This window comes from Salvia splendens, chromosome 11 (genome assembly GCF_004379255.2).
Source record: "Salvia splendens isolate huo1 chromosome 11, SspV2, whole genome shotgun sequence".
Classification (NCBI taxonomy): Eukaryota; Viridiplantae; Streptophyta; class Magnoliopsida; order Lamiales; family Lamiaceae; genus Salvia; species Salvia splendens.
The window spans coordinates 29,047,920-29,075,316 of record NC_056042.1 but is presented as its reverse complement, the minus strand read 5'-3'; the positions used below and the strand labels follow the sequence as shown (position 1 = coordinate 29,075,316).

Genomic DNA, 27,397 nt, shown 5'->3' with positions numbered 1-27,397 from the left:
GCTTGGAAATCCTAAGGGCCAAAAGAAAATAAATTGAAAACTAAGAATAACAAAAAATGTTTACCTTGAAAAATTCAGTTGGCCAATGCGAGACAGGAATTCACCTTCGGTTATGATTACCTTCCACGAGTCATAGGTGCACAGGGAGGTGATTCACCCAATGCATCGAGGACCTTCAAATTATCCAATAATATGAGTGTAACTTTACAAGCATAACCAAATCTATGAGACACCTGACCTCATGGCAAACACAACATTTAACCATTCTAGATACTGCCAGTATATATTTGTTATTATGGGGCCTACTATTTATTACTCACACAAAAAAATAATGAGAAAAAAATTCAACATACCTGAGCTAGAGGGTTGCCTGAGGACCTCTTGACTGAAAACCGGAGAATAGAGAAGGACCAGAATCAAACTTGTAATCTTTGATTGTAAATGAATGAGCAGCACCCCAGGTAAATCGTGGCTTTCCAATACCAAAACATCTTGATCGTATCTAGCTAAGAGTGCACCACAACACAGTCCGCCAATACCACTTCCTATAACTATGACATCTGCCTCTGGCTTCCCTGCGATTCAATCTGCAGAAATATTAAAATGTCTCCATGGACTTAGGACCTGTCTAATTTATCTTGGACAGAATCATACGAAAGACTACCTTAGCTGGTAACACTTTTCCAATGGAGGACAACTACAATAAATACTATGTTTACGAGGTTCTACCTACCTTTGTAGATACAGTAACTGGTCAAACTTATGGGTGAGCAGGATCCCAAGGAACTCCAGATATAACCATGATAGACAATCATAGGTCCTTGATGACCATAACTCAACAAGAATTTAGACAGAATATCATCTCATATTCTATGATTAAAGAAACATGAACTGATTCTAGCTCTTTATTGCTTAGCAATTGCAACCCATCCCTCATAGGTCAAATGTCATGTATCAATATCCTAAGATGTTTTTCCTCTTAAAAAGTGAATTTGTGAAGGTAATTCAAGATAAGAATCGGCAGGCCTACAATTTGTGAGAGCTGCAGGAATCTAGCTTATCAAGGTACCTCAGCGTTCAAATTTCTATTCTCATACATGTCCAAGTAATTCGAAATACATTTCATGATGAGATTTTCAGGATATTTATCAGTAATCAAAATCATATTTCCAGATATCTATTATGAAGGTTAAATCATTCAATGTAAAGCTAAAACGTTACTTATACGATTCACCTAAACTAGAAAACATAAATCAATTAATTTGTATTGGTTTATCAGAGAGATAGAGCGAGGGAGGGAACCTGAGAAGGTTTTGGCGAGAGGTGGGGAGCCATTGGTTGAAATTTGCGCAGAAATTCTGATCCTAGTTGTACTGCATTTGGAATTAGAATTGGAGGTGAAAGAAGAAGGCCTTAGAGGCAAGGTAGCGGTAGCAGTAGCCAACGCCATGGATGAGATGAAGGTGGGAATGAAGAGGTGAAGCTTGCTTCAACGTAAGCGCTATATACATTTGTGGTGCTCCACTTTACAAGATGCTCTCATTTCTAATCAATGCAAATTTTGGCTCCACTTTCATTTCACTTTCTCACACTCATAAAAAAAATAATTAAAAATAGACTGATAAATGATTCCGCGAAGCTATATCAGTTTGTAAATCAATTGAACTTACCCCCGTTACACCATTAGTTGAATAAACAATAAACACTATGCAATAAAAGTCTTGAATCATATTCTCATTCAATGACACATTACAAGTTTATAAATTAATTAAAACACGTCATTTATCTTTTTGATAAAAAAAAGTTACTAACAAACATTACTTTCTTATATTACAAGCTGAAAAGAAATGCATCACTTAGCAAAAAAAATGTAATAATAATAATACAAAATTAAATTATTGAATATAAACATAAAAACAAATTGAAAGTTATAAATCCAAAATACATCAAATTGCAAATTTTGCTTTATTTCTGATCGATCCCATAACTTACAAAAATATTATGATGGTCGATTTTAGATGTTATTATGTAATTGAAGAAGATATAATTATGAAAAGTATAAAAGTCACAATAAATTTTGCCAACATTTAATTGTATAAGAAAATAGAGAAATGTACAAAAATGTTGATTTAATAGCCTACTTTATAAGTTATGGGATAGGCTAAAAGTCAACGAAAAATTATGATTTAAATGAAAATTTTTCAATCCAAAATATGATATCATAAAAGATGAAGGGAACTTGAAAATTCATATAACTGATTGATTCTTTTTGGTTCATAGTGCATACTGATTCAATATTCTCGCCATTTCATTGAAGATAAGTAGATAAGTACATAATCCCTCCACCCCCGCTTAAAGCGACGGATTTTCTCCCGGCACAAAATTTTACTACTATAATACTACTACTATTATTTTGTGAATTAAATTAAGAGAAAATAAAGTAGGAGAAATAATAAAATAGAAAATGTGACGGTTCTGATTTAGAAAATATAACACTCCCTACATTTATTTTGGGTTGGATATGAATTTTAATGCAAAATTAGTAAAATAAGATAAATAAGAGAAAGATAATACAAGTAGTGTTAGTGGAGGGTGAGATTGAAACTAAAATAATTCATACAATCATACTTTTTTGTCGTAGAGAGTATTAGTTTAAGTGAGGGTATTAAAAAGGGAAACGCGATTCATTTAAGTAAGACAAAGAAAATGTTACGTATATACTTATATTAAAACATTTAAGTTCGGAAATCTTCCACAAAGTGTAATTATATAATCTTAATTAGTACTAGTAACTAATAAGCATACTCAACTATTATATACCTTGGGCAATTTAGTAGTAACATAAATGTCATCAATCTTGTTAGTAGGTGTGGATAGCGGTGTAGTTTTTATCCTAATAAAAATTGATACTATCTATTTTCTATTGATGAATGTAGGCGTGTAGCTAATATTGGTTTGATCATTCAGCAATTTTTTATTCTCGGAACCTATAATTTCGAAGCGTCCTTTCAACTACAGTACATGTTAATGTTCAAATAGTTTAGATTTAAAATCAACAGCTACGCCCAACCACATAACTAATCAAATTCAAATTCTGGTTTTTTTTTGTTAATTTTTAGTTCAAACATTTACGTATACGATCGTTAACAGTAATTTTTTTTTTTGGAAATGAGACATGTTTTGATAACATTCACGTCTAAACAATACTTTTATTTTATAAGGAATAAACTTTATTGAGTAAAATTCTGTACAAGACTTCTAGAAGTGTTGCATATTTCTCTAAATAATTCATAGTGCACCGTATAGAAGCAGTCTGTATAAACATATATTCATAATATAGGATTATACTTCCATGTCACTTCATAAGATTCCAGCACGATCTCTCATTCTAAAGTTATTTAAGCCCATCAAATATTGATATATGAGATTCAAAAAATAAGAGGGATGCCATGAAAATCTCATTCTATTTCTAATCAAAATCGACAAATTCATTCAAGTATGTTGTGCCATAGCTCTATAATTCGGGATTAGATTTATCATTAGATGAACTGCATTGCCGATATTGACCCCAAAAGAGAAAAAGCTCATTCTATTTCCCATTCAAACCAACACGCAATGAGGTCAAAGCACTGTCCAGCACTGGCAGTCATTCCTAACACCCTTTTCCTCAACATACACAGTTTATAGTTGGGTGTCATACAACTAAACTAAAACCACTTACAACTGGGTTTAAACAAAGCTGGATACAGTAGTAAATCCCGGTACTAACCAGGGTCTACAATCGTAAATTTACTGAAACCGGATAGAAGACCGCTGAACAAAACCACATACTATATAGCAGTAGCAGTACACCCACTTCAGATTTGTATTTACAGTTCAGCGAATGAAAGTCATCATCATCCCTGATAGCCAGTAAATCAACGGCAAGAACTGGAGATGCATAGCCTTGTCAATTAGTATAAACCTACCAAAGGGACACCGATCAATATGGTGGTGTTATATGCTTGACATATTCACTTTCTCAACTTCTTGCTCTTTTCCCTGACCATCTTCAACTTAGGATCATAATTTCTTAATCAACCAAGCAGTAAATACCATCTGCAGCATTCAGGCAAAACTGAAGGCCTCTATGGTCTTCCAAGCAAAACACATCTGTCTCTCCACATACCCTGCATTTGCAGGATATTCTCTCGGGCATCCTGATTTATGCTTCAAAATGGCAATTCACAAAAGCATTTCACTGCAAAAATTGCAAATTTTTAACTACTGCAGTCACCAAAGATTCAGTGCTAGGCCCCAGAAGAACATATAGTTGTAATGTCATTTTCCCAGTACAAGCCAGACAAAATTTGAAAGGTGATGTTGCAATTGCAATATTTGATAGTTACGCAAAAAAACATATTTGGGAAAATATTGTGCATAAATAATACAGCATACCATATGGCTGCAATCATCATATTCATATCTAGTTTCATGGACACAGAGATCAAGAATGCTAATTCTTGATACACAATTACCTACCAGAAACTATTAGTTGTGATAAAAAAAAGTATACACTGGATGGTGATTCTCTGCATGAAACTAGACAAAACCCGTCCCAACACTAGCTAGAATTTAAGATTAACCGGTATTACTTACTATTATGTAATCTGGAGTCAGTAATGTCTTGTTTTTGACAAAAAGAGACGAGAACCAAAATCAAAGGGAAATGCAGTTATTAAAAATGAAGCTCACCGTATGCAACCAAACTATGTAGCTGACCTGGACTTTTGGACCCACACTTGTTTCTGTAATTTTATGGAAATATATATAAGCATGCAATACAACTGAATGATGAGACTAAAAGTTGTTCAAGTATAGCAATCTACAAACCTCATTAGAACCATAGCCAGAAGAACCTCCCCTTTTTGGGGATTTCCCCTCTACAACGGAAGAGCCATCTGCTTCCTTCACGTCATAAGCTGACCCACGTCGAATCCCATGCGTATAAGGCCCTACAGTAATTCCTAAACTATCAGCGTGAAACTTACAAATGTAAGAATTATATATACACTTCTTCCCCAAACTTTAAACGTAAAACTCACCATTGTCAGATGAGAAATGCCTACCACGGCCACCTCCTAGGGGTCTGAATTCACCACCACGTGTGACCAGCATATCTTGTTTTGATTCTACATGAGTTCCTGAAAGGCATAAACAATCACATAAACCTGATATTAGATAAATTGAGACCTAAGCACCTTGAGCAGAACACACATCATTATCACTTTAGACAGGATAGTGCATAGTAAACCACCGAAAGCAAATCTTATTAGCGGTTTGATGTTAAATAATCACTTGAATAAATGAAAAAACTATCCAATTAAATAGTATCACATATTATACACCTTCTGCAGGATCCCCTGTTTCAGATGTTTGCGAAGCAGACAAGGATAATGATTCATCACTTGAATGTAATCCATCCGCACGTCGAAGTGGAGTCCAAACACCACGATCAGGTCTATCCTTGTTCCTTCCCCGTCTCTCCTGCTTCTCGGTGGGTACAACATGCAAATCATTGGAGCCTAACTTGTCCTCAGGAGCCCCATTCGTATCCTTCTGAAGTGATTGCAGACTCGGGGGTCGAGGAGGTTTCTTAGCACTTTCTTGATTAGAAGACTGGATAGGCAGTTCTGATTGTGGTCCCAAAGATGTTTGATTTTGACGAGTATCCCTGCTAAGAAGAATGCTCCTGATTATCTTTCCACTAGCTTCACGCTGCTGATTATGTTTCAGGGCAGCAGCTTTGTCAGGAGAGGCTGTGTTCTGTCGCATTAAAGAACCGCCAGAAACCTACAGAAGGCACACAAGTGAAATCATGCTTTTAATCCATTATTATTTCAGATATGCTAAGGCCAGAATAGATATCCAAGATGAAAGCTTGCCTCCAGAAGACAAAAGTAACATGCAAATTCTCATTATAGTGTATTGGCAAACATAATTGAAGGTGTATCCATATTAATGTGCTTTGAAAGATAAACCAATCATTCATGAATCATCAAAGCAGAAAAAGCACAGTAATGTTTTTATGAAAACAGCAACATTAACTCTTAACATGATAAGACATAGCACTTTTAATTTGATTAACAATTTGGAAGAGCTCCTAATGTGAAGATAAAAGCAAGGCACGTGACATGATACCATTATCCTATCATTAATGGACGATTGAAATAGAGCCCTAGACCCTAAACTTTTATACCTACAAACAATAGAAGTTCAGAATGAGTCCATCCTTTAATGTTGTGTAAAAGAAACCAAACAGATATATCAAAGGAAATAGAGCCAAAGGCAATGCCAATACCCAATTCGCATAGCAATTTCATTTTCTCCCCTGTAATGGAGTTCATCTAAATCAGAACTCGGTGAAATTAGAAACATAATAACCGGGACCAGTTCGAAACATTCCCTAGTCCCGACAAGAATCCTTAAATAGAGAATACAAGATTGTAACATGAGATTTTATAAGAATGAAAGCACCGAAGCTACTCATGATGATACAATTTGTTCTAAAGTGTATAGAATGGAGTATATAATGGTTAATGGTACTCCTAAAAGCTAACTTTGCAACCTGTATACAAATAGGTTTCCACAAAAAGAACTAAAACTTCAGCGTATCTAGCCAAAGGTAAAGTGCGTGTGATGTTGAGGACATACAATTATGAACCATGCGAGAACTACTGCGCTGGATATGCAATTCCTAGCTAACTTGAGAAACTTATTTCCTCTTCCTAGGTACTCGAATCACAAACCATAATACAAAACCATAAAAGACTTACATTAGGAATTTCCTTTTCTTTTCCTTTTAGAAGTAGGATTTTCTTCTTCAAAGAACCAGTGGATCCTGTACCTCCTAAAACAAATTAAATAGCATACCATGAAGGGACTGCAAGAGATGGTGATAAACACAAGAATAGCAAAGAAGTTAGAAGTGGAAAGAGATCATCTTTCTTATAGTCTGGAAGAGTCCAGTAACTTGATTGAGCAAAACTCAAAGTACTACGAAGATCAACTTTCACCACACACAAGACATTACAAACAAAAATCAACCAACCAACCAGAAACAAATAGAAATATAAAAAACACGCTAAAAAGACGTTTCAATGGAAAAGTAGAACTCCAACACTAACAGTTACGCATTCAATTCACTAAAATTAAATCAAACAGGTTTGAACATGAATTAAGCCAATCAACATTACTGATCAAAAATAGCAAAAAAATATTAAAGAGGCTTCATTTCCTACTCAATAGGTTCAAGACAATCTGTAGCATTCATGCTCCATTTGTATATATTTATGTTCCTAGTCTTTTGACAGAGCATATATGTTCGTAGTCTTTTCACAAGCAAAAACCAAGTAACCAAGAATGTAGTGCTTTAAAAATATGCCAGGAAAAAACACTGTAAGATCAAGCAAGAATTGATATATTATCTGCACATGATTGGTATCCGTTTGTATTCTAATACTCAATGCTAGACTTTCCATAATAATCATTATAGAATCAAACATTACAATCAGAAGAATTAAACCATACCAGGAACCATGACAAAGAATGCGTTTCAGTACTCAAATAGATAATGTGAAATCCCTCACTACGTTACACAGTAAGAAATTTAAAATCAAGATGAGATTGGATAATCTAGGACATAAAAGGAGCATGTCATCGTCAATGAAATCCAGGTACAGCAACTAGGAACATACCATTTTCCCCTTCTAATGATTCATTTCCGGTTATAGATCCTGAATTGATAGGCTTATCATTCAGTTGTTGAACATCTTGTTTGCGAGCCAATGAATAAGTTGATTTATCTTTGTTTCCCAGAATCTTGGAACTGTCCCTTAATACATACTGTGCAATATATAACAGAGTGAGATGTTAGGGGTAAAATACCAAATCCAGTATAAGACAAAAACTGGATTACTGTCCATAATGTCTGTTAATGGGTGTGAAACTCAACACTACGATCAATAGCAGTCTCAGGAATCGCATCTAAGAATCTATTTACCATGGTAGTAGATGTCCTCTTCTCTGAACCTCGTTTTGAAGAACCAGAGACTTGATTTCTAGATGGCATTCCGCCAACTCTTCTAGATGACTTCCCATTCAACACGGTCCTCTATCAAATTTTAAGACAAATCAGACATACATACAAATTATACCAAAAAAGTAACACGCCTACTAAAAGGAGAGGTGACAGAAACAAAGTTAGTGACCATACACCTAGTGATAAAAATCTAAAAATAACTGATAGCAACCGAGAAATTATTTCAGTGAAATGCTGTGGATGAGAGATACAAGGGATTCGGTCCAGAGGGTATAAGCCACCACATAGAGCAGAAAAGGATGAAAATAAGAAAAGTCGCAACAAAACTCTATCTAAGCCGAAACATTAATCTCAAGTATAATGTATGAAGGACAGTATATAAGAAACAAAATATAAGCATATCAACAAATAAAAAGGAAATAGTTTGACTAAAACATTGCCTCAAGTGAAAGCATTTAAGTATTTAAAGAACTTGAGAACAATGACAAGTCCTAATTACAGTTGCTATGGCATCATAATCACAAGGACCAACTTATTAGGTCAGGAATTATTCTTCAGGGTATTTTTTGCCTAAGTAACTTTCATATTCTATCAATCACAGCATTCACAGATGCTTCTTCCATCCTCTAAGAGCTAACATACAACATGCTAGTCAGGGCTGGACAAGGGTCTATTCACACTACAAAAGCAAGTTTCGCTTGCACACTGCAAAAGAAGTATCAGACAACCTTGATCGGGGCAACCGGAAAAGCATAACAAAATTTCCCACCAAAACAAAAATCGCACCACATAATCGTGTCATATTCTCCCAGAAAGGGGAAAATAAATAATTTACTTCCAACAGATTTTTCTACTTCAATATTTCTCAAGGGGAGAAGGAAAAGCCTGTAGCAAGACCTACCCGAGGTCCACCCTTTGCTGCTCTTTTCTGACGAACAAAGTCCATTAACGGGGTGACTATATGACCATCCTTTGGAGCACCTAAAAGAAAAAAAAGGCCAAATGATTTCATGTAAAAAACAAATATTACCAGCAACACTAGCTCATTTTTATTCTATATAAGCTTGTTGCATTAACAACATGGAATAACATCTAATTAAGTCTGACCAGCTCGTTCTGCTTCTTTCCTCTCCAGCTGTATCTCTGCACTGGGAAGATTCTCAACGGGCTTTGCAAGAAATTCAAGGAACTCCAAGTATTCAGGATCTACATATTGGTTTACAATTAAAACATATTGGATAGCATACAGTAGCAGGTGATGATCAGACATTATTACCTTTCAATATAGTCCCTTCACGGCCATCCTTCTTGGACCACTGTTTCGGAACACGTTGTGAAGGGGCATATTCAACAATTGTTCTAAACTGTGTTCCTAGGGAGATAAATTAAGGTCACCCAGTCAGAAAAAAATATTTAGATTCTCATAACGAAGGTAAAAGGCTGGGTCTTACTCGTCAAAACAAACCAAAAATAGGAGTAACAAAGCATAAGAAGCGAAGGTGGGAAAAATCCTAAATAGCAAAAAAACAGATCACCATGGGTACTGCTTTTTAGTTAATGTTCTGAACATTACCTTTCTCATTGACAAAGACATGCCCCTTAAAAACCTCAGCAAACTCAATCACATCATCTGGCTTGTTAAAGTCAATGTAAGCTCTGGCATATTTTAGATGCTTTGGGCTGCAGATAAGAAATGTAAACGTTCAGAGAGGAAATTAAGTACTCAGTCATTATTTGTGAGACATGGAACATTAGTCAGAAATAATGCTTCGGAGGCACATCTCAAATATGAATCGACGACTGAGACTAGCTTACGTATCAAACAATTTTCTCTATGTACCAAATGCAAGTCAGACCACTAAATAGACAAACATAAATTCCAAGAGAATAAATTTTTAACCTAAGAATCCTGATACCTCCACTTCCCTATAGCCCGTGAGTTACAACTTACAAGCACCCAAGTCCCAACTTGTGGAGGTCAATGATAACAAAATACAACATAGCCTCACTAGAGATTAGAGAATAGTCTTTACCATAGTACAATACAAGCAGAAAAAAAGGTAAAAGATTGTCCATGTGCAATAAGTGGTGACTTTTAAATTGCCAAGGGTCCCACTGACCCCTAAGTCCTAAAATAACCCTTCCATGACAACCATATCCAACAGTAAACAAGTCAGACAGCTTCCTTCCCAGAAACATTAAAAGAATGCACCAACAGGCACTAAATTCCGAAATCTAAATGGTCATCAAAAGCAAAATATCAAAGAAATATAAATTCTCTCATCAATGCACAACACCCTAAGAAAGAAAAACGCTAATAAAGTTGCATACCAAATTATACCAGAACCCTCCACATTTTATTTAACTCACCAAATATTTTTCTGTGGTTGCAGAGTACTACTCAGAGTTAACAACAGTTCTTCTATTAGCAAACTCACAGCATTGTACAGAACATAAACGTTAAATAGAGGCAAAACAGACAGAAAACAAACTAAACTTGATTCCAAAAAAAAATTCATAAATGGCACAAGAACCAATAATCTGAAGTTCTAAAGTTCCTACACCTGAACCAGAAAGTTTGCAGATATCACACAACCAATCGAATACCCACCCCCATTCCTGCTTAACTAAGCAACAGATACCTAACAGACAACCTCCACAAAAATACATATGCATACACACCTAACAAGAGCTAAACACAAATCACTAATCAAACCACGAAAAAGGCAAGTCCAATCAACGCATTGCCCATGCTCATATACGCAAGTAAAGCCTTACCTAGATTTTCCGGGCGAAAAGAAAGCCAATGGTAGCGGCCGGAGAAGTGAGAATCAATATGGTCGACGAGGTTTGACTGAGAAATCGTGGGCGGCAAGTGCCGCAGCACCACCTTCGTTCGATCCAGCGGACCCTTCATGCGCGACAAAACCCTAACACCGATTCTAGATTTAATTACAAGAAAAAAGCAGTCCGCAACAAACTCGATTTCCCGTCAAGATAACCCTTGAAAGCCCTAAAATTACATCTTAACGCGGTTTTCAGCAGCGATCAATTATATTTCCCCACATGAGCCCTAATTGTAAAATTCGTATTTCGGAACAGCCATTGCAGGAGAGAGAAAGAGTGATGAAGAATGAGAGCAGAGAAGAAAGTTAGAGAGAGAAGAAGAAACCTAGGAGAGGAGTGACGAAAGAGGATTTTGTGCGTGTATGCAAAGTCTAGACTTTTTCCTTTCTCTGCACTTTGTATGAATACTTAACCCATGTTTAGTTGTATTATTAATTACCTTAGGCTAATTATCCATTAATAATAACTTAAAAAGTATATTTTGTCCCAGTTTTTAAATTACTTAAACAATGTCGTATCAAAATTTATAATGCTCACAATTAATTTTATATTAAAACTTATGATATATTGATATTCCATCGACACTATAAACTCTTGTACGTACTTCATTCACTTCTAATATTATAATACTACTACTTAAATCATTTTTTTCTTTCTCATAATTTAATAATTCTATGTTTAAACTCGTGTTTGTGGATATGTATATACACAAAAAATTATAAATTGTTCAGATATGATTTTTTTATAACGACTTATAAACTATTCACAACTTTTGATTATTTGTGCTGGCGAATTGTCAAATGTGGAACAACACCAACTTTAATATGCATGATTTGAAATGAAAATGATCTCTTTCTTTTAATTTCACTCTGGGTTTTTTTTTTTTCTAGAATAGAACTTAGATTTCGTGTTTGTACTGAACTTTTTTTTGTTCCGGGTTTGGGAGAGACGCATGACCCTCGTGCGTCTCCTTTTAATGAGACGCATGACTATTATGCGTCTTTCATAAAGACGCATGAGGGTCACGTGTCTCTCTTTTTGTCGCTTTTTTTTAACGACGCATGAGGGTCATGCGTCTTAGGTAGAGACGCATCTCCCTCATGCGTCTTTTATTTTTTTAAAATTTTAATAGACGACGCATGAGGCTCATGCGTCTTAGGGAGAGACGCATGAGGCTCATGCGTCTCTAACTTGCTTAAATCAGTAGCAGGAAGGCAGAATAGGCAGAATACGCGAGAGAAAGAGAAAGAGAGGCAGACAAAACTCAGCGATTTCCTCGATTTCTTGGCGATTCCCTTCATATTTAGGTAAGTTTCCTTCAATCTTTCAACATTGCTCCCTTATTTGTTGTTTATTTACATATTATTAGGGGTTTTGATAAATTTATTTTAAACTTACTAAATTAGGGTTTATTGAAAAAAATTGTCTTTAATTGTTGTTGGTTTGTATATATATTTTTGCAAAAATCATGCCAGTATTCGTGAGTTTATATTGGGGTGGTAGAATAGTTCAACTTCCTCAAGTGGGCATTGGGTATGATCCACCTCGTGCGAGAGCCTCCATCGTATTGAATTCGTGCGTTTCATTCTCTGAATTAGTTGCAATGATATATGCTAAGATAAGGATAGATTCAAATCAACATTCCATCGATATATCATGGAGGCATTGTTTCTTGGGTACTGGTACGAGTTATGTACGTACTGGGGTTGACAGTGATGAAAGTGTGTTGTTTATGTTCAATGCGGCTCTAAATTCTACTCAGGATATTGAATTATTTATTGAGTATTTGCCTGCTGGAAATGCCTTCATCCCACCAATTGTTGAGCATGGTGTTGGATCATCTACGAGGTTTGAACCTATGAGCATTGATTGCGGTATGAATTAGCAAACAGATGTTGCAGAAGCTGCTGATGTTGGATTGAATACTCAAGAGAATGTACAAGAGCATGCTGATGTTCATGTTGTACGAGGAGACCTTGATCCACCATTGTCGTCATCATCGTCTGATGATATTTTAAGTGATGATTCTGGTGCTGACTCTAGTGATGAGGAGGTAGTGTATAAACTCGTCGTGCAAGGTGAACAACCACTTCCAGAATACGTTCACACTAGGTTGAAATATTTTTGCAGACTGCCGAGTGGTCCTTATGAGGTACCTGAAGTTGGTAATGAACGCAGTACCATGTACTGGGATGAAGAACACCCATATCGGATTAATGCGAGAACAAAATTTGATAGCAAGCTGCATGTGAAGACTGCTATTACTATGTGGAGTATGAGGCAACACCGGTAATTTAGGGTGGTTGAGAGCAAATTAAGAAGGTGGCATGCCGTGTGCAAATATCCAGCAGGGAGGACAGAAGATGGGACAACTATTATCAGCGAGACCGACGCTGAAAAAACAAATGAATGTCGGTGGGAAGTTTCTGTTATACACATGGCCCATGATTAGGGCTGGCAATTTTCGATACGACACGATAATCTGACACGAATCCGCACGAAATTATTGGGTTGAGGTCAAGTCTTATTGGATCTGTGTCCTTATCGGGTTGACCCATTAAGAACCCGGTAATTTCGGGTTGGGTTTGGGTCGGATGCGGGTCGGATACTGGTAACCCATTAAGAAATAATATTATTATTTTTATTATTATTTAAAAAATATATATTACTTTAATTTTTTAATTTCTTATAAATTAGGTTTAAATAATATAAAACGAATTTTAATTGTGTAAATTAGGTTAAAAATTAAGGTTTAATCGTGTAATATTAGGTTATAATCATGTAATATCAGGTTCGGGTTGTTATCGTGTCGTGTCAACCCATATTATATCGTGTCGATAACGGGTTCGTGTCGGGTGCGGGTCGTGTTCGGATTTGAAGGTAGCAGGTCGGGTTCATGTTCGGATTTACAGTTTCCTTAACAAGTCGGGTTCAGATTAGGCCTTATTGGGTTGGGTCATTATCAGGTTGACCTGATAACGACCCAATCCGCACGATTTGCCAGCCCTACCCATGATGATATGTGGGAGATTAGGAAGTGGTGGGGACGCCATAGTTGTGAAGGCCATCGTAATGATAGAGGACATGCTAACTTTTCATCACCAGTGATTGCTTTGTGTATTCGCCACCAGTTGCTAAAAAATGCCGAGTTCAGTGCCGCAGCCGTAAGAAATTTTGTTCATGACAAATTTCATGTGGTAATCAGTTATAAGAAGGCATGGTATGCACGGAGAAGGGCTTTAGAGATTGTATTTGGTGGATGGGGGGAGTCATTTAGGGATTTGCCAAGCTACATGCTTGAACGGCAGTATAGGAATCCAGGCACAATCGTTGAGTGGAGGCATAACGAGTTGTTGAGCCATGGCCGTACTAAAGTCTTCTATTACTTGTTGCCCTTCTTACCACGCCGATCATTTTTGCCCAAATGATCGGCGTTCCTTAGCATCCTGTCTACATACTGAGGTATATCCTGATACCGATTGAATTGTCGCCGCACTCGTCCAGGCTCATGTGCCTCGACATAGGCCTAACATACCAAGTAGGTTTCGCACAAAGAGCATCCATTCACATCATTGCAGTAGTCAGACAGTATGCAATGTGCGTATGACGTCCAGATAAACTACAAAACAACAATGCAAATGCCAAATTAATTCCATAATAAGTTCATAAATGAAGTCTAAACCGAAATAATATTCACTTGGTCAGGTCTAATCAGAGATATTTGGTCACAGTAATGCTCAACCGAGTGTCTAGGAGCATTTCCTATATGCGTTGTTCCTTTCCACCTATACATAAAATTGATGTAAGAAAATTACCCAATATGCATAAATAGATAAATACTTAGATATATACCTGGCGCCACATGGTGTATATGGCTCGTGCACAACTGATCCTATGAACGAATGCCTCAATGTGGGCATTCTTTCCCACGCCCATAGCTGCAGAAGGATCATAGGCCCGCCCAACTCTTTCCTCTTATCCATGGAAGCCTCGCACAGATAATGATAAAGGTAGGCCAATGCCGCACTTCCCCAACTTCAACCACATAAATGGAACGTCTTCACCTCTTCCGGATCCCCAAGCGCATTCAACCACATAAATGGAACCTTACATCCCGTGGTGTCTGGTAGAATGAGACCTCCTAATAAAATTAGGGCATGGATACTTGCCATTTGGATGTATACGTACGTAGGTAGGTCATCACCCAGAGGCCGCAGCGGACGTCCGTATCCGCGTCACCTTTACACAATGGCGGACGTCCACCGGGACGGGCGCCATTGCGGATGATGTAAGTTGTGAATTCATTTCCATTCCATAATTTGTATTTCCATTTATTTCCTTGAAAAGTACTGTACTATACATTAATTAGCACGAGTCTAATGCTTCAACAATATCAACTCATACACATGGGGTAAGGTGGGGCCAGAAAATTCGATCATTAATTTTCTATTACCCAATCCATAAATTAAATTAAATAAATGATCAGCAATAAAGATAATCGATAACCCCTCGTGCATACTTTATTATAATAACATTTGAAATATAATCCATTTTCATTTCTTGATTTCGCTATTTTTCATTTGAAGAATGAGAGGGCTATTAAGTAGTTTCCGAAAGTGAGACATGAGTATGAATACAACGAGCCATGGACGAGCATCACTTTCTTTGTTGTGATCTACGGATGCCGCCAGCTCCGGTTCCCAAAAACTTGGAACCATTCGGCCTACAAACAAAATGGCAGTTCCAGTTCCAGTTCAAAATGGTTGAGTTTTTGGTTTATTTCCCTAATTATCATCAATTCTCCATATATTTTTCCTAATTTTTCAGATTTTAGGCCGAAACCATTAGTACAGTAACAAAATTTGGAAATGGGACCAGATTGACAGAACCAGTATGCCGGGTTCACACATATTTGTACATGTCGAAGAAATACTCCATTCAATAACATTACCAACAGTAATTTATGTTCTAATTGCAAAATACTACTACTACCAATAGATTGTGATTTTAACAAATATACATTGAGTAAATATGAAATTTGGATCCATAGCCTCTCTCTACACAAGGGCAATGGAATGGTAGCACTGAATGGACATATAAGAAAATTACGACCATAATTATAAACAGCCACAGTCGCAAAAACTAGGCTTTCCACAGGATAAGAGTTAAAAAATATACACTCAGGATTTTCAGTTACAAACTAGTGATAGATATGCACAATGTATATCATCATATGTATAACAGTCTATATAAAAGAATACTTCCAATTTCTGCCCAGACATTCTGATACAACTCTTTACAAATGTGTTTGGGATATCTTACTATCTGTCTTCACAATAATTCGTGTTCGCATTCCCCTCCTCTCAGCTCCAAAAGTATCTCATGAATTTTTGCTGATGAAGTCGTGCAAACAAAATCAAAACCAATAATAGAAAGGAAATAGACCAAAAAATATACAGTCAACATCACTCTGCTTATAAGTTCCCAAAGAATGGAACATTCTGTGAGAGCCTAAGGTAAAAACCTATCTAATTCATGATCATTTAATATGTCTAGGTGCGTGAATCAGCCACTAGCAAAATCTGCATATTTTCTTCTGGTAAAGATTGTTAGAACTTAGCATTTAAATATTTTCCACACAACAAAATATAATCACTAAGAAAACAGACACACACACACAACATAACATGCCATTACTCCTAACAACCAGTGCATTATTTTGCCCTAAAACCTAGCATCAACTTATGATCAGGTAGTATTCCTCAGAAAACCAAGTTGCAGCCAAGTAGATTTAGCCACCATATGTCATGCCAATTAGGAATGTAGATTGTCAGCTAACAAGTAGAAAAATGTCCTTGAAATTCTAGAGCGGCAATATAATCTAGAATCCTTTATGCATCCACCACAAATTAAAAACAGAGAAGAAAACAAAAGATATAAACATCCATATGCCTTAATTTTGGAATGATAATTAGAAACAGCACTGGACAAAGTGTCATAAAAACAGAATAATATACAAACTTTGTAGGCAGTTACTTATAGAAGTAGACTAGTAGCAATTAATAAAACCCAAATAGCATTTTCCAAATCGAGCATTTATCCAACAACATCTGAATGACAACTACCAGCTTCCTGGACGAGGGTATGTAGCAGCAACAATAATCCACACAAGAAAAGCACAACAAAACAAGTTTTTAAACAACAGAAGCTCAAATAAGAAATCATACTCACCTCATTAAACATAAAAATACAAAAGCAAAAGACGCTCAATCTCGAAGACCAAGCTCAAGCTCTACTCATCATCCTCCTCAAACAACTTGAGTAAACGAGCATACTGCTCATCGCGTTTCTTTCTTTGCCAAAATTTGAAAAGAAGATAAGATACGAGAGCAGCTACTACTAGCACCAAACTTATAATCGCTATTTTTTGATCCCTTGCTACCACGAGGATGTTCTGCTTTTGTTTCATTTTTTTGAAGACGAAAAGTCATCAGAATAGGCTGCATAGAAGATTTATCATTCAGTTCCGAATCAATAACTAAAAGGACAAGACTTTTTTGATTGCTATAAAGAAAGAAAAATAAATAAATAAATAAATAATAAACTTTTTATGAAGAAACACTTGGGAAAATTGAAGTGAAAAAAAAAACCCATCATGTTTTAAGAATTAACATCTATACCTTCATATCTATCAAATTCTTATTTAGGCAACAGATTGTTCAGAAAATTCAATTAAAATATCACAAGGACAGCCAGTAGTCAAATAAAGCATCAAACATTGATTGATAAGCAATTCCAGTAAAGGAACATTATTGCCTCCGTCAGAGGACATTGTCTTCCTCTGATCCATTCATGTCTGAAGCCAACTTACATAGGGTTTCACCTTTCTTTGACATCATGTTCTAAACCCTTAACGAACAGTTCCTACACACCAAATGTCCATAACAGGCATGATGATTGGTTTATCTCTATGTCTGGCAATGTTGGAAAGATCAAATACACCTAAGGTTATTTAAGTAGAAAATAGTTCGCTCAGTCTCGAAATGCTTAATCACAATCACTTCCATCAATCCCTCTCGCACGCCCTTTTTGTTCCACATAGCCTCACTTCAACCATTCATGTGTGCTTATATAATTCGAGTGATACAGCAAAAGCCTTCCCGATTCTTTTACTAAATGGTTTATGTGTCGGGTTTCATTCACCCCCACACTGAGAACTAATGATGAATTTCATCTACAATAATAGAGATAGATAAATATGAGCATCATCATCTTTCCTTAGCCCGACATTCATCATCTCAGAAAGACCATCAACTCCTCAATATCTTCAACCATTCACTCACTAGTAGTCACTATATCACGATTCACACTCACATTCCTTTGCTTACTGTTTTTCTAGTTAGTTTTCTTGAAACTGAATCTCAAACACCTCTTCAACAACTGGTGTATCACCTCCAACAGTCACACACTTCCATGACAGCTACCCTCAAATCATAAAGCTTAAACTGCTGTACATTGTACATTTGACTATCTTGGATCTCAAATACAAGGAATTTAGTTTGATAACCTATTGTACTTCTTTCATAAAAAAGTGAGATATGTCATGCCAATCTCATTCCAGGTCGGATATCAGGGTCTTTAATGATGTCCATGCACTAGCCAAACCGACCAACTTCTGGAGAATATTTCAACAGCTCTTAGGACAAGGGGGCGATATTTGGAGAAAATCAATGCCTATTGCTTCAGTACTCCCCTCGAAAGTTTCCATTCCATTTTTCACAACCAAAAATCTACAATCCCAGCTAGCAGAACACATAAGATGCATAATTATTGCCATTATGCAAAAATCTCACTGAAACAATATTCTACATTCAGATACTCGCCATGCACGCAAAACAACAAACCTAACGCTACTTCCTTTTCCTATGTCACTTCATCCTTTCACAGCTGAACTGAAACTTTGCATCTACCATACAACATTTTATCCTTTAGATCTCACTCCTCTCCAGGTCAGCATGATATTGAACAGAAAGATACTTAGCATTTTAGGAGAACATTCTATCTTCATCACAGTAATTCCTTTAATCTTCTCGCCCTTTTTTGTTTTCTCTCAACTTGCTGCAGCTCCAACACAAACACCTAAAATTAATCGGCGGAAAAGCCCTACAAATTTAGAAATGAAAAAGTGCAACAAAGAACAGACATAATCAACCAATTCCCACCACACTATGAGATCGACCAAATTTAAAGAGAGAGATAAGAGTTTAAGGTAATAAGTTTCTATCTGCCCTCTGTTGTTAAACAAACTGAATGTCAACTTATGGCATTGTTTTGTACTCTAGAAGAGGACTAATCTGCATCTTAAGTTGGCGAGACATTCAGATTATGGTCTATGGTTTGGTACCTCTAAATATAGAATACATATCTATCAGACCTAGTCTTATTTTGGTGCAATTAGTTTATCACAAATCTTACCATATGATAGGTGACTGAAAAGGCTAAGGCCCACTGTGGGTTCTACAGTGAAATTGGAGGATTTAGGATTTCTGATGAAGACAACAGTTACATGAAGACTTGCGAAGTGGTGGTTTCTACCTGTGCATTTGGTGGTGGAGATGATCTTTATCAACCTATAGGAATGTCAGAAACTTCACTTCAGAAGGTTTTCGTCTTATATACAGAAAAGTAATTGGAGATTGTATGATATTGACTCACACGTATGAGTATGGTCATGATTGAATTTTAACATAAATGGATCCAGGTTTGCTATGTGGCCTTCTGGGATGAAATTACTCTAGCAACACAGGAAGCACAGGGGAACAAAATTGATGAAAGACGTTTCATTGGGAAGTGGCGTGCCATAATTGTTAGAGACTTACCCTTCAGAGACCAAAGATTGAATGGAAAAGTACCGAAGGTATGAAACTCTGAAATTCCTTTCCTTTATGCAAGTCACTATTGTATCATACCAGGTATAACTAGTTTATCGACAACTTGTCCACAGCTGAAACATAATTGTTTTTTTCTCCTGTCTGTATCCAAAGTTTGATATCAACTGAATTTAGCCCCTTTGGCACTTTGGTCTAGGCTTAACTATGAGTGGCATTAGTGTCCTCCTGCTGACATCTTGAATGCTCGTAATGATATGGAAAAAAGATTTAAGAGTCTTGTGGTTAATTTCCAATGAAGGTCATGTTGGAGGAGAAATTTTTCCTGTAATAACTATTTCATACAAATAGAGAAGCCAAGAATATCTTGTGCTTATTCTGCAATTTTTTAATGCATTTTTTTTCTTTCTGTGCTGTTTTTAAGAGCATTGTCCACAACTGTGGAAGTAAAACTAAATTTCCACCCTGTATAGGAAGCCACATGCAAGATAGGATATGCATCTCCACCTCCACCATGGTGGAGGGCAAACAAAGGAAAAAACCTGGAAAAAATTATCTAAGATTGTCATGTTATGTCTTCTTAGGTTTAAAAGAAAAAAATGCCTCCTTTATTATTGTACATGGGTGATTGCATCAATAATTCTAGCACATGAGTAATTCTTCTCTGTAGAATACAGTGTTATATTTGAGGGGTAATTGTGCCTAGTACACAGACTTTCACATGATACTGGTTTTTCACAAGAGCTATAAATTCCACGTACAAATGCATAAACTTTCTTCTTTTTTTTTTCTCATTTTTTGCACGTGGACGTTTTCAGCGAGATATAAGCCAAAGTGGAGGCTGGAATGACACATTGAACGAAACGATTTACTCATAGTCAATTGGCACCGCCGGCTGTTTAATTTAATCCATGCAGGCATTCCGGCCTCCACCTCAGCTTAGATCTTGTTAAAATGTGAAAAATGATTAAAATTGAAAGTTCGAGTATTTATAGGATGATTTATAGTTTATGTGCAAAACCATAATTGTGTTAGAGTTTATGTATTTTGGCGCAATTACCCCTATATATTATTTACGTGCTGCTGTTTTTTTAGATTGGTGGACATTTATATTAACTCTTTTGTGAATTATTATCTCTTTATCCAGATGCTTGCCCATCGTCTTTTCCCAAATGCTAGATACTCTATTTGGGTGATTCTAAGTCCCAGTTCCGGAGAGACCCTTTGGGTGTATTGGAAGCCTTACTTTGGCGTTCAAATCATGAACTTGCAATTTCAGAACATGGTGCTCGTAGTAGTGTGTATGATGAGGCAAAGGCTGTTGTCCATAAAAATAAGGCGACCCCAGCAGAGGTGGGGGTCCAGTTGGCACAGTATCGCCGTGATGGTCTTCCCGAAGATAAGAGGTTTAATGGGAAGAAAGGTATTGTGTTTCTGGCTCGCATCTATTCCATCACCATACTAGATAGGGTTAAGAGTTTTCAGAACATGATGAGTGGAATTTGCTGCCAAGACTCTTACTAATATTATCTTTACAGTAGCTTAAAAAAATCTAACTGTCTACTTACAATTAACATTTTGTGGATGAAAATCATCATATATCTTTCAAAAGCATAATTGTTTGTGCAAGAGGTAGTCTAATCATTTCATTGTATGGTTTTTTCCTGTTGAAGGAGTAATCTTTGGGTTGTCTTGTACGGAGTATTTCTTGTGTAACTGCAAGCTACAGTTTCTGTGTACATCATTTGTTAAATTTAGCTCTTGGCAACATATTTTGTTAAGACAGTAAGTAGCATCTTATTTCTGAATACAGTAGGGATAATTTTATGGTTTTGTGTGTGCAGCACTAGCAGAGGCTTCAATAATCGTGAGGGAGCACACTCCAGTGACGAACTTGTTCATGTGTCTTTGGTTTAATGAAGTCGTTCGCTTCACTTCACGTGATCAACTAAGTTTCCCTACGTCCTATGGCGACTCAAGGGTTTAACACGCATCAATATGTTCCCTGTCTGCACCAGAAAGGATCTTGTAAATAGTATGGGTCACATACGCAAGGCAAAGCCCCTCACAAGCTAATACACTCTGTTCCTTGCGATAACCAAGGGGCCTAGTTTAGCAGATTGGACATCCTCGTTCGGCATATGTATCTGCAAAGAGATCATGTAAGCAGGATACATTTTTGTATTCTTTTCTTTTTTTCTTTTTGGACTTCAATACCTTAACCTTGTCTTGTTTTTTTCACAATTATGGGATTTGGGGATGGTGTTGGACATTTGTTATTGTAAATTTGATTGTTAGGTTATTCATACCAAACCATTTGACCTTCCGTTAAATTTCATTTTTTACCTTTAATTGTGCAGCTTGGATTAAATTCATGAGTGAAGTACTTATCTTTTTTTATACTCCATTAGTTCCACTGAAGATGACTCATTACTAAAAATAGAAATATTTTTTCTCTATTTTATTCATTCTTTTTTATTTTATTAGCGGTTGATTTTCACCCAAAATATAATCTAAAACATATTTTCACGTTTTTGTAATGAAGGATATTTTTTGGCTTACTCAAAAAAGACCAAAATGATAATATCTTCTCTCTTTCTACTTCTTTCCCCTAATTCTTTTCTCTCTCTCTCTTCCAATATAATATAATCACATGTGTACGTGGATATATATATAAAACTAGTTTTTTCGACAATTGGAGCGGTTGGATTTATTTTTTATTTTTCATCCATTTATATTTTGGTCAATAACACGTATTTGAAGTGCAATTTGTTAGAAGTAGTATGATTTTTAAGAATGATATTTTTAAAAAAATTTATAATTGCAAATAAATTCTTTATTATGTATTGTTGGGATCGTAAATGTATAATGATTAACGACGATTTTTTAACTAAATTACCAATTGAAAAATACTGCACGAAAAATTGCCTAAAATCTTGCCGTAAATATTGATAAAAAATACCTCAAATAATAAATAAAACATTAAAAAGAAAGAGGAGAAAACAAAAATAGAAGAAGAAGAAAAATCACATGCCCGATACCCACAATTTAATTGAAATTTTCGAAAATACCTTCTATGACTCAAAAATCATGTGTGATACCTAGGATTATTTTTTGTCACGATACCCAAAATGCTATAAAAAAGACTAGGAACTATATTTTTGCAAAACTGAAAAATCAGGTACCATTTTTTAAGCTCACTCTAAATTCATTAGTTTTACATTGAAGAGAGTGAAAAAGATCCACTAATTTTTTTAGTGATAATATTTTGTAAGGATGAGGCTACCCACAACGCGTTACGCGGGTGGCTCGAGTCCCGTTCCTCCGCGACGAGACGAGCGCAGGACGCGTTGTAGCGTCCCGTCACCATCCCGCCGAGACCCCCGTCACGCCGAGACAGCGCACAAGCTGTCTCGCCACGCGCTTGCGCGACCTAGCGCGTTCTGGGGCGATGCGTGACGCCCACTCGCCGGCCCGCGAGTGGGTTTCGTCATGCTAACACAATAAATTATTTTTTAAAAATTCAAATTTAATAAAAAAGTTAAAATTAAAATTCGAAAACGGTAATATTACCGTTTTTGACCGTTTTCCCCTTTTTATTATTTTTTATTTTTTACTCTATAAATACTCCTATTTCATCCTCATTTCACACACAAACACACATCTAATCCTCTCAAATCATCTCTCTTTCCACTCCAATTTTCATCAAAAATCATCTCTTTTGATTCTTCTCTCAAAGTTAATCGATCTAATGGATCCATTTGAGCAAATGCGTCGAATAATAGAAGAATCACTTGAAGAAAATCGACGCCGGGAGGCGGATGAAGCCGCGCCCCAAAAGACGCTCCCGGACTTACATCCATCCTAACCGGTAGAAGCCGCCGCAAGGTTAGTACGCGACTACTTCTGCGATAACCCGGTATGGGGAGATACCTACTTCCGTCGCTGTTTTCGCATGCAGCGACCACTATTTCTCCACATCGCAAATACATTGGCGGCCCGGGAAGAGTTCTTCCAAAAAAGGTTTGACGCCGTCAGCAATCCTAGCCACACGACGCTGCAGGAATGTACTGCAGCAATCCGTCAGCTTGCGACTGGAAAAATGACAGATGTGTTCGACGAATACTTCCACATTGGAGAAAGCACTTGGAGAATGTGCTTGATCCAATTCTGTAAAGGCGTTCGGGCAGCCTTCACCGACGAATTTCTCCGGAAGCCAAGCATGACAAATTGCCAGTTTCTGCTCCGCCTTCACGAAGAAGTGCACGGATTCCCCGGGATGCTTGGCAGCGTCGATTGCATGCACTGGCAATGGAAGAATTACCCGGTGGCGTGGAGGGAGTCGTACACGAGCGGCCACAAAGGCACCGAACCCACCGTTATACTCGAGACCGTTGCCGACTACCGGCTATGGATCTGGCATGCATACTTCAGGGCCCCCGGCTCGAACAACGACATAAACGTGCTCCACCAATCCGACCTCTTCGCCGAAGTTTTTGATGGTAAAACGCCGGTCATCAACTTCACCGCTAACAAACGACGCTATAAAATGAGGTACTATCTTGCCGACAACATCTACCCGAAGTGGCCAATATTCGTGAAGACGTGCACTAGGCCTGTGAACGCAAAGCATGCTCTTTTTGGGCAGAAGCAGGAGGCTGCTCAGAAGGATGTGGAGCGGGCGTTCGAGGTTCTCCAAGCGCGCTTCAACATTATCAAAGCCCCGACTCTTACGTGGTTCATGGAGAGCATGGTCGACATCATGTATACGTGCATAATCTTGCACAACATGATTGTCCAAGACGAAGGACCCGATGCGGGAAATTTGTTTGACCCTTAAGCCCCCCGGAAGCTCAACCGCAAGTAGTCCGCCTCGAAGTGGAGTGCATCCGTTTATACAAGAACAGTTGTCTATTCGGGTAAGGACACATGACTCTACCGCCCACACCCAACTCCAAGATGATCTAATTGAGCATATTTGGGCAAACTTTGACACCGGTAGACGCACATCATCGCCGTAGAAATTAAATAATGTATTTTTTATTTTTTAGGATTTTTAATTATGTTTTGTTTTATTGTTTTAAGAATGTAATGTTGTAATTTTATTTTATTTAATGAAATGTGTTTTTATTAATTGAATTTGTTGAAAATAAAAATAAAAAATGAAAATGAATTTAGAGCATCAAAATATACAGAGTTGAATGACCTGACGTGGACTTCATCAAACAACGATCGATGACGTTTGCTTTTTCTCCTACGCATCTATTATAAATTTGATTTGACTAAGATTTCTTCTGTCCGTGGAATTTTTATGGTCAATGATTTGCATTTTAATTTCTAATATTTTAAATTATGTCTTTTTTTATTTATTTTGCCACGAATTTAATTATGTATTTTTTAGGATTTTAAGTTGTATTTTTATTTTATTTAATGAAGTGTGTTTTTTATTAATTGAATTTGTTGGAAATAAAAAAAAAATGAAATTTAATGAATAGTAATTTAAGAGACGGTTAAGGGACGGATAAGAGATGGAGGATTGCAGGTTCTGTCCCTTAGTTAAGAGATGTAGTAAAAAAGTACAGTGAGACACATGAATAGTAATTTAAGAGACGGTTAAGGGACGGATAAGAGACAACGTTGCAGATAGCTAAAGACTTTAGATGTTTTTGGTTTTCAGTTGTGCTTGAATTTAAATAGATTACTAACTATCAATGCGTTTGATTTTTCCTAGGAAAAAAATTATAATCCACAAAAATAAGTCGTTATAGTATGAAAAAATTCTATATCTCTCGTCTGATTGCTTACCAGACTTTGAAACACACTTTTACCTTTTTTTTTTGTTAAGGGTCTGTTTGATAGCATAGAATAGCCCTGAAAACACCCATTTTCTGGTCAAACTCCGGTGTTTGATGACAATTGAAGATTTTCGCATAGGCCCTTGAAGAGGCGCGTGGCCCGCCCAAGCGCATGAAACTATTCTTGTGTACATCAGTTAATTTATCGGGGCTTTCTCACCCGATTAGTTTCTTACTTTGAAAGCTGTGTCTAGAAAATAAAAATCTACCACTATTGCCCCTCCATCAATTTACTCATTTGCAAATCATTTTTCAAAGTTTCTTCACCAAATAGTTTGAAATCGAGGTGAGAGATGTTGCTGGTTGTTGGATAAGGTCCTCGAATGTATTTCTGATTCCTTATAGAAGACAGCCTCCCGTCGAAGCAGCATATGATGTATTGGGGTGTTGATATCGTTCAAGTTCACTGATTTATCAGCCATTGAATTGGGATATTTCTTATAAAAAAATTGATAGATATCATAAAGGGAGCCCATGGCAAAAGAAATCACAAGCCCTCAATAGAAGCTTTGTCTCCTTGCACCTTTGATGATAATTGCTTCTCTATGAGAGGTGAAAAAAGGAATGGCGGCTGATGCAAAAATTGCAAAGTCTGGTTGTTAGGTCTTGGTCGGGGCAAAAATAGAAAATCACCATTGATTTTAGGGGTAGAAATGTTAATTAGCTTTTAATATAATATCAATAAACACGTGTCAAGCATTGGGAAGTTTTTCGTCCTGCAATTTTGAGGTGTATCAAACTTAAGGACCCGTTCGGTCTATAGGTAATAACCATTTAAGAAATGGTACCTACATATACAGTTGTTCGGTCCCTCAGAAACTCTATCTGCAAGGCCGCGCCTAGGCCCGATGAATATAGCTGTAACGGAGTGTTTATTAATCTAAAAAAAAAGCCGCAATACCATTTCTCACTTTGAACAACATTCTGAATCAACCTCCAATTACTTCTCTACCCCTTCGTACAATCAATATGCCCTTCTCCAAATTTGGGGAACATTGCAAGGCGCAAGAGCTCGAAGACGAAAACACTGAATTCGTCGCCTGACTAGCTACAAACTGCAATCGCACTCGAAATCCAACGGTGTGTACGAAGGTCGTACTTCGATTTGTGACTGCAATCCGACTACAAACTGCAATCGCACTTCGCACTCGAAACCCAGCAGGTCGATCGTTGTCGATCCGGTGTGAAAGGTGCGTCCTTTATTAGATTATGAAATTCGCCCAAATATGTGTTTTTTATACCTCGATAATGCAACGAACTGTTAATTCACAGCATATTTTGATTTGTTTTGTTCTTTCTCTTACCCAAATCGATCGATTGAAGTCCTAAATTTCATATTTGTTTTGTTCTTTTTCATACCCAAATCGATCTATTGAAGTCATAAATTTCTGATTTGTTTACAAAATTGTCTAACCCAAAATGATCGATTGAAGTAATAAAATTGGATTTGGGTCTGGGTTGAGTGTGCAAGGCAAAATAGCTTTTTTTTTGTAAGACAAAATCAAGGCAAAAAATTTGGATGAAGGGTTTGGTTTGAGTGTGCAATACGAACAGCAGTTGGATTGTTCTACTGACTTACTGCATTTCCATACAAAATATGATACCATCGTTTTGTTCACCTAAGAAAATTTATATTCTCCCTTGCAGTTACTGTAATCATTCCCAGAAGATATGAATATTGTTGGGAACAATTCTGTTGGCAAGAATCGTGCTAAGAAAGTTGACAA

The 27,397-nt window shown here is 36.8% G+C and overlaps 1 protein-coding gene and 1 pseudogene across 1 annotated transcript; one reads left to right on the top strand and one right to left on the bottom strand.

Moving 5' to 3' along the window:
• Nucleotides 1–3,562: 3,562 nt before the first annotated feature.
• Nucleotides 3,563–11,323, bottom strand: LOC121755355 (regulator of nonsense transcripts UPF3-like). The gene is made up of 13 exons (XM_042150677.1): nt 10,843–11,323; nt 9,654–9,760; nt 9,357–9,452; nt 9,188–9,286; nt 8,982–9,061; nt 8,042–8,152; nt 7,737–7,884; nt 6,816–6,889; nt 5,388–5,832; nt 5,085–5,183; nt 4,873–4,994; nt 4,735–4,787; nt 3,563–4,240 (listed from the first exon to the last, which is right to left on the bottom strand). The coding sequence occupies exons 1-12, from the start codon at nt 10,995–10,997 to the stop codon at nt 4,749–4,751; spliced, it is 1,575 nt and encodes a 524-aa protein (XP_042006611.1). The 5' UTR covers nt 10,998–11,323; the 3' UTR covers nt 3,563–4,240; nt 4,735–4,748.
• A 1,207-nt stretch (nt 11,324–12,530) lies between these two features.
• On the top strand, nt 12,531–21,915 carry LOC121754745 (annotated as a pseudogene).
• Nucleotides 21,916–27,397: the final 5,482 nt, after the last annotated feature.

Bases quoted from the DNA above. Each gene is read 5' to 3' on its own strand.
- LOC121755355 (XM_042150677.1), bottom strand. From the start codon at position 10,997: ATGAAGGGTCCGCTGGATCGAACGAAGGTGGTGCTGCGGCACTTGCCG. The intron at 5,833-6,815 runs GTAAGTCTTTTA...TGCCTTCTGTAG, and splicing joins AAGAAAAGGAAATTCCTAAT to GTTTCTGGCGGTTCTTTAAT. The intron at 5,184-5,387 runs GTGTATAATATG...TATGCCTTTCAG, and splicing joins AACAGGGGATCCTGCAGAAG to GAACTCATGTAGAATCAAAA.